The sequence below is a fragment of the Colias philodice genome, chromosome 31, assembly GCF_061535455.1.
Source record: "Colias philodice isolate Cphi_HAF_F1 chromosome 31, ilColPhil1 Martin Lab GWU primary, whole genome shotgun sequence".
Classification (NCBI taxonomy): Eukaryota; Metazoa; Arthropoda; class Insecta; order Lepidoptera; family Pieridae; genus Colias; species Colias philodice.
The window spans coordinates 2,920,844-2,929,750 of NC_143116.1; the positions used below are offsets into that span (position 1 = coordinate 2,920,844).

The 8,907-nt window shown below is 34.2% G+C and overlaps 1 protein-coding gene across 1 annotated transcript; it reads right to left on the reverse strand.

Annotated features, from left to right (window-relative positions):
- Window positions 1-1,614: 1,614 nt before the first annotated feature.
- LOC149475136 (facilitated trehalose transporter Tret1-like) lies at window positions 1,615-7,648 on the reverse strand. Its single transcript, XM_089713626.1, has 3 exons — window positions 7,577-7,648; window positions 5,067-5,205; window positions 1,615-3,376 (listed from the first exon to the last, which is right to left on the reverse strand). Exons 1-3 carry the CDS (start codon window positions 7,646-7,648, stop codon window positions 2,178-2,180), a joined length of 1,410 nt encoding a protein of 469 aa, XP_089569752.1. The 3' UTR covers window positions 1,615-2,177.
- Between the last annotated feature and the right edge of the window lie 1,259 nt (window positions 7,649-8,907).

Consider the following 8,907-nt stretch of genomic DNA (forward strand, 5'->3'; position numbering starts at 1 on the left):
CAATGTGTAGAATAAGATTGTTTATAAATCAATATAACTGAATATTTACTGTAGTTTTAAGGAATTTTTTACAAAATATTTTTATAAGCTAACGATTCGTGTACGAAGAATGTGATGTTGAGTTTTAAATAAATAACTATAGTTACCTTTGTGACTTTTATTCAATGACATTATAAGTAAAAAATGTGTGCGTGTACTAGTGTACACACGTAAGAAGTGAAACTTCTTTATGACCTTATTTTTCAAAAAATAATTTACTATATGCGCCTTTACAGAAATACGTCAAATCACGCGTGGTAGGGATAAGAAAAAGATGGCGCGTAACGGAAAATGTCACGCGTAACCATTGAGATAATATTACTACGTATGGAGGAGACACCACGAACAAAATCTGTGCGCCATTTTTTTGCTCTAACTAAGCTTTAAAAATTATTATCTAGTTAGGTACTTACCGATGAAAGTTATTCCTTTGCACTTTCCCGTATTATTTGTATTATTTGTGCAATATCGTAACACACACGAAGGCATATTTGATGCGTTTCACTTTAAAACAAATAAAAAATGAGCGTGCAGTTACGCCATATGGCGTATGTTGAGTGGAACATAAGTGATGTAGGCGGTGTCGTCTCCATATGTATACAGGGTGTCCCACTGTTGGTATACTAAGCTCAAAGGAGGTTATAGTTTTGCATACGCTGAGTACGTAAAAAATCTTATATATAAAATTCTCGTGTCACAATGTTAGTCTGCATACTCCTCCGAAACGGGTGGACCGATTCTCATGAAATTTTCTGTGCATATCGGGTAAGTCTGAGAATCGGCCAACATCTATTTTTCATATGTACCACGGGCGAAGCCGGGGCGGACCGCTAGTAATTAAAAAATTCCAGACGCATTTTTTTTCAAATAGATGAATTCTTAAAACTCTATGTGTACACCCATAACAAGCGAGCCGCCCAACTTTGCCACCAGCACGTGAGCTATCGTTTAAGATTATGTTTTCATAGATAAAATGCTCATATTAGAGAAGCGGTATATGCCGGCTGCGCGAAGCTAGAGAAGAAAACATGGATTTTCAGGAAAAATTTAGCAAAAAATTTTGGACGTAATTTTTTTTAAAGTATTTTTTACGTGATCAGTGTATGCAAAACTACAAGTTCCTTCGCGCTTAGTATACCAATAGCGGGACACCCTGTATATCTCAATGATATTATCGCTTCAAATGCTCTGAAACTAAATGAAGCGATATGATTTGTTCACTTTCCTCGCTACTTATTCTCGCACATTATTGAGGTAAAAACGCTCTTACTGTGGCAAATTAGCCACATTTAACTTCAGTTGTTTCCGTTTTGCTCACGATTGTTGAATCATTCCATCTCACTGACGTACTCATCGTGTGTTTTTGAAGTGAAAATTCTATAGGCGTGTTGATATTTCAAGGTTGCGTCATGGTGATACCCTCTATTTATTTGCTAAATTTCATTGTAATCGGTTCAGTAGTATTTGCTTGAAAGAGTAACAAACATACATACACATACCATCCTCACAAACTTTCGCATTTATAATATTTGGTAGTAGGATTATCGGAACATGAATATGAATTAAAAGGTCACATTTTGCAAATATTTATTTAATAATCAACAATGTGTTTTACCTTATTACTAGATATATGTACTTATATTAGAAATTACAAGTAGGTATGTATAATATTTATATTATTTGAACAATTGAATAAATAAAGACAAGCATTAGTAGAACAAATCTATTCTAAGTAATAAATTACTGAAGTGAAACTTCTTCAGGCGCGTTGAGAGTAAAATTTCAAGGTCATGGCAATACCGTCACGTCATCGAGTAGGTAAGGCGACGATTTTGGCATCTTTGAATCTTGCTAAAGAAGTTTCACTTCTGACATGTGTTCTCGGCACACGTTTTTTTTAATATAAAATATTCCACCATTAAAACTTATTAATTTATATTTACTCCACTCGCGGTTTCGGTCGTAGTCAATGAAAATTCACCTTGGAATGCTTGGCACCTACCTATTTGTTTGCTTTTCATTGTAATCGGTTCAGTAGAATTTGCGTGAAAGAGTAACAAACACACACACACATCCTCACAAACTTTCGCATTTATAGTAGGATAGTAGGATTCATTTCCTATTGTCGTAAGTATTTGTTATTTTTTCTTAAACAACTCTTCAATCTCTTGCAAAGACCTATCTTTCGTCTCCGGCAAGAATAAAAACAGAATCAGCGTACAAAATGAACTCGAAACTGCGTAAAATAAAAACGTGCCATGCATACCCAAATGTTTGAATAAAAATGGCGCAACTTTCAGCATAAAAGCTATTAAAAAATAAAAGAACACCGACGTTATCAACACGGCTACTTCTTTTAATCTAAGCGGAACTATTTCTGCCATAATTGAAGTGTTTAAAATCATCGGACCACTGCTTATAGGCAATGAAAAACACATTAACAAACATATAGACAGAATATTATTCTCCACAATTAAACCAAGCTTTATAAGGTATAAGTAAACCGCAATAATTATTAAAAAGGATATACCTATTGAAGATGTAGTCAAATACAATGTCCTTCTTCTATACAATTTGGACATGAAACAACCGAAATATGTTGAAAAGACTGTCACACCGTCTAAAATTAACATGCCTATATATGCAGCCGTTTCGTTTTGAGTTATTTTCTTGATAATATCTATAGAATAAATTGCACATACGAATTTACCAGTCAAATTATACTGGGCTAAAAGCACAAAGGACAACATAACAGGCATCAAAAATTCCCTCGCAGAAACCGTAGCCAGCATTTTGTCAAACGTCCATTTTTCTTTCTTCGTTCCCTGAGCAGACAAAAGAAGCTTTTCTAAATTCCGTTCTGCCTCAACATTGGAACCGAATAACCATCTATGAGATCGTTTACAGTCATCAAATCTACCTTTCACAGCGAGTCTATAAGGCGACTCGATCCAAAAGAAACAACCGAATAAATAGATACAGCAAACTCCGCCTACTATGCCTATATACTTCCAATGCAAGAAGGTTCCTATAGCATTGGAGCACCACACACCCCAGAAAAGACTGGCTGACTTTATCGTCAGAAACATACCTCGATATTTAGGGCTAGTGTATTCTGAAATAACATAAATGCCAATTATCAGATTTCCAGCATATGCTAAGCCGAAAACTATTTCTGAAATTAATATGTGTAAAGGGTTGGTACTTGTGCAGAAAATGATGTAAGTTATTAATATGTCTACACCAATAACGATGAAGGTGATTTTGCAGCCGAAGAATCTAATGAATATTGGCATGATGACTACCCAGGGTAAAGCTGCGAAGCCGAAGACGGAATCTGAAACAAAAAGGTTATCTATAAGTACTTATTACTATTTTATTTTATTTATCGAAATTGGTTCAGCCGTTCTCGAGTTATGTGCATACCAACACATTTTGCGCTTCATTTTTATATAATGGATGTGAAATTGAGTTTATTACTTGTATCATCGTATTTTAATGAGTTTTCAATGTATTAATTTTATTTTTAACAAAAAAGATTTCAATTAAATTGATAACAATTAAAGGTTGTTTAAATGTCGCAAGGTTTAATTATTATTAATTAGTTAAAAAAAACATGTTATGTTAATACTTTCATGATGTAATTAAATACTAATTACTTTTAGTTCTCATATCTTCTTTTACTAATTACTAATATTATAAAGCTGAAGAGTTTGTTTGCTTGAACGCGTTTATCTCAAGAACTAATGGTCCAATTTGAAAAATTGTTTTGGTGTTAGAGAGCCCATTCATCGAGGAAGGCTATAGGCTATATATCATCACGCTAAGACCAACAGGAGCAGAGCCAAGCAGGTAAAACCGCGGAGCGCATCTAGTAAAGAATATTCCTTATACCAACGCAACCTATAGGTAATTGTTTAATATGTTTTTTTTTCAGTTCAATTGTATATTATTTCATTTGCAATTTTCTACTGAAAAACATTTTATTTTATATGTGATATTGACAAGATTTTTTAGTGTTTACGTGTATTCGATTAATTAAAAAAGATATAACAGTTTTTTGACACTTTTATAAAAGTATACTTGTTATAGTTATAGTAGGTATGTGAAATTGAAGAAAACGAATAATAAAAGAATAAGTGTAAGCTGAATTGTGTGTGATATAATCTTGTAAATTGTGTGTGTACATTTAAATAATTAGATTAATCAACTTACTATTTTAATATTTGCACACCCAATCGGCTAGAATGTATAATTAAATAATATTGTAATTAAAACATTTATTTATTTATATAAAACCATTCCTACCATTATAGTTTACCCAATGCGATAGGGGAACATCTGTTATTCGTAACTACATTCTTGCAATTAAATATAATTTGAATTTCAATTTTAAACTGCAGTAAGTACTTATTTATCTGAGTACCTAGTAATAAAACAATAATATCGCATGTGAAAATAATTACCCAATTGAAAAAGACTCGATTGCGAAAGTGGTAAATAAAAAGGTTATTAAAAGTAACACGAATTAAGTTTTAAATAATAAATAAATAACTTGTTACAGAAAGGAGACTGTCTCCTTGGTACAGTGGTTGACGCGCGAGCACCGAGGGGTCCTGGGTTCGATTCCCGGTGGAGATGAAGAAAAAAAAATGTCTCGGTCTGGCAGGACACAGAAGGCTGATCACCTACTTGTCTCTAAAGAAAATCGATCAGTGAAACAGATGTATAATGCATCTGCCCCTTACCCCACTACCACGGGACTTCACACTTTTTATCATCATCATCATCATCAGCCCATACACGTTCCCACAGCTGGGACACGGGCCTCCTATGAGGGTACAGGCCATAATCCACCACGATGGTCAAGTGCGTATTGTCACATGTCGACGAACTTTCGATTCTAAGACATTCTCATTCTCTTTTTCTTCGTTTCCACCGGGAATCGAACCCAGGGCCCCTCGGTTCTACGCTTACGCGTCAACCACTGTACCAAGGAGGCGGCGTTGATGATGATGAGTACCTACATAACCAGCTGGCCATTTCTTCTCCAAACACCGTGGTATCGTTTATTTCTCTTCTTAACTGCGGCACTATAACTGTAGGAGCTCCTATATTCATACCACTTATAAAGAACATGGTCCATACTCCGCTGCTAATGAATAGCTGGAACAATGAATGAATGAACAATTTAGTAAATAGTAGTATTTAACAAGCGGCCTTATTGCTACAGCGATGTCTGCCAGGCAACCCAAACGAAAACGAAATTTTTTTGAGTGGACGGTGCACCGTGCATAGTAAGTTTTAAAAGTAGGTATAATATGTTATTATAATAATACTAGCAGTCCGCCCCGGCTTCGCCCGTGGTACATGTTTATGTTTTCTTTCCATAAGAACCATCCTCGTACTTCAAGGAATATTATAAAAAAAATAATTATCGAGATCGGTCCATCCGTTCACGCGTGATGCCGTGACCAAGGAAAACGGGTTTCATTTTAATATAATAGTTATATAGCTGATGTAAAAATAGATAATGTGATTTTGAAAGACCAACATGGTTTCTTGCCGTCATGGTGTAGGAAATACTAATTTAAGACCTATTTGTGTTGATTTGAAGAATGAAATTAATTTTTAAATTAGTTATTTCGATTCCCGGTCGTAGCAAGTGAATTTTCGAAAATCTTTGAATGCAGTTCTATTTCTTTTTAAAAATAAAGGAATGTTTCCTTTCAGCAATAACATTTTTAGGTATCAAACTCGTGGTTAGGGAGCCAGGTGCAAATTTGGTTAACTATTTCCTCTCAAGAGATAATTCGTCAGACGCATGAGAGTATAGTATTATAAAGCCTCGTGAACGTCAGCTGGCGCTCGGTTGGGGGGGTGAGCGGTTGTAGCCTCCCACGCACATAGGAAAAAAAATACATTCATTCATTCATTTCCTCTCAGCTAAAAATTTGTCAAATTGTAGCTAACCCAATATCTCAACGAAAAAAAATAGTCAGCTGGTTACAACATGGTGTATTATACGTCAGCTGGTGTCTCGAACATGAAAGTTAAATTTAAAGAAAAATTTATTTTCCGTTATTTCCTCTCAAACAAAAATTTACCTGATGATAGCTTATATGTAACTGTGGATAAATATATATGTCAGCTGGCTGTATCTTGGTGGAAAAACCGTCAGCTGATACGGGAGGCTACAACCACTCTTCCCCCCAACCGAGCTCCAGCTGACGTTCACGAGGCTTCATAATACTATACTTTGATGCATTTTACTAATTACCGCTTGAGAGGAACTTGGTCATAAAATCTGCTGCTGGCTCCCGGACCATCGCTAATTATTCAATACTAGCTTTCCGCCCACGGCTTCGCCCGCGTTTTCAAAGAAAAACCTGCGTATCTCCCGTTCCCGTGGGATTTCCGGGATAAAACCTAGCCTATGTGTTAATCCAAGTTACTCTCTATATGTGTGCTAAATTTCATTGAAATCGGTCCAGTAGTTTATGCGTGAAAACCATACATACATACATACATAATTACAAACTTTCCTCTTTATAATATTAGTATAGACTAGCTGCGCTTCGCGGTTTCACCCTCGTGCCTCCGCTCCTGTTGGTCTTAGCGTAATGTTATATAGCTTATAGCCTTCCTCGATAAATGGGCTATCTAACACCGAAAGAATTTTTCAAATCGGACCAGTAGTTCCTGAGATTAGCGCGTTCAAACAAACAAACTCTTCTCTTAAAGGTGAAAAACGTCTTCATTAATAAAAATTTACCTGCGCAAAAATCTTCCGAACTATTTTTAGTAAGAAAAGTAAGTACATACAGAAAATCGATCGAATTAGTAAATAGTAAAGAGGTATTAGTATTTAGTAGTAAAGAGGTAACATTTGTGCGTTTCAAGGGGTTATTTCTGTTACTAAGGACAGTCGAAAATTAACTTTACAAAAAGCAACTATATTTGTAAGTTTCATGTACAGCCGGGACATGCGGCTAGTATTTAGTTATTTTCAAGTCTAAAAGTAAAATCATTAAATTAGTTCGTTATATTGTATTTCACGAAATATTTCAGCATACCTATACATTATACTTAAGTAAATATTGTTTTTTTTTTAAGTTTGTATAAGATTCAGTTAATAGAGTTGGAAATTTAAAAAAAGTAGCAAAGTAAAGCAGTTGTTCTGATAGTCTAAAAATATTAATATTACTAGCTGCTCCGCGCGGTTTCACCCCCGTCGCTCCACTCCTGTTGGCCGTAGCGTGATTATATAATATAGCCTATAGCCTTCCTCGATAAATGAGCTATCTTACACCGAAAGAATTTTTCAAATCGGACCAGTAGTTCCCGAGATTAGCGCGTTCAAACAAACAAACTCTTCAGCTTTATAATATTAGTATAGATTCTAATGAAAAAATAAGTTTGATAACAAAAAAAAAAAACGATTGAATTAAATTCAAAATAAAATTAGTTTCTACGGAGTTTTTTGAAATTCATAATTTCTTAACCGATGAAAAACACTATAAAAACATGGACTCACCTGACGAAAAAAATGTTTTTTAGGTACATTATCGTTTTCTAAGTTAACCTCTTTGTACACGTATGTATTCATTGTAAGTACACAAGTAAAGTAAGTTGTAAGTAAGTTAAGTCAGTTGTTATTCGTAACATGACGTCATGACCCAAAAATTAATTATTGATAAAGGGTCTTTTTAATTTGATGTTATTAAGTTTTTTTTCTTTTGGATTTTTCATGGCAATTTTGTAATAGGTACAGTACCTCTACCATGAGTTGACATAGTTAAATCGTCTGATCTAACTACAATAGTAAACGTGAATAGTTCACAACATTCACGAGATTATTTACCGTGAATGACGTATCTTCGTTATTTATATCTATATATCATCAACTAGCGGTCCGCCCCGGCTTCGCCCGTGGTACCTACATGTTTAAACTATCCTATCTCTCAAGTTGGATCGAACTGCACATGGTGTGCGAATTTTATTATAATCGGTTACTTAAGGGCTTGGTCTAGTAGTGCAAACAAATGCATCCTGTCATCCTATATGTAAATAATACAAATGTACTAAGGGAAAGTTGCTCCACTTAATTTTTAAAAATTAAATCATTCGTATAATTTAATATTCGTAATAAGTACCAAAAATGACAATTTGAAACAATTTTCGTGAAAATTACACCGGGTGATTTTTTTTATCAGTACACAAAATTTGCGAATACTTTCTATTGATATCTTCAACTTCATGTTTATATAACTGATCAACTTTTACAAAGAAATTTGGACGAAATATAAAAAAAATAAGCTTTCCATACAAAATGCATAACTCTATACATTTTTTTCGACGTAAGTTTCTTAGTGAAAGTTGTTCAGTTTAACTAATAAAACGGATAAACAAATTTTGTATTTAATAAAAAAAATGTAATGTTTGTGTTAAAAAATTATAAAATAGAAAAATACGCAAATGAAAACAAAAGATATTTATTTCTGACTAGCTTCCACCCGCGACTCCGTCCGCGCGGAAGTCAGTCTTCGCGTCTTCTACAGATTTATTATATTATGTATAATATATAGATTTATATTGATAAACCTAATAAATCTTTTGCTAGCATTCTGATGCTTTATCGGTTGCACTGGATTTATCTCTTTTTTTTCAATCGCTTGAATGATATAGGATGGGTCCTTGATGGGCATCGAATGCTGAAGTCTCGAATCAATCAATTCTGACAGTAGGCAATTTATGTAAAATCTTGATAATGGTCCATCATTTTATTTTGCCTAAACGTTACATACTTTTTTATATATTCTATTTTTAACGAATGATTCACTCCAGTCCAAACAGCAAATAAGCAAA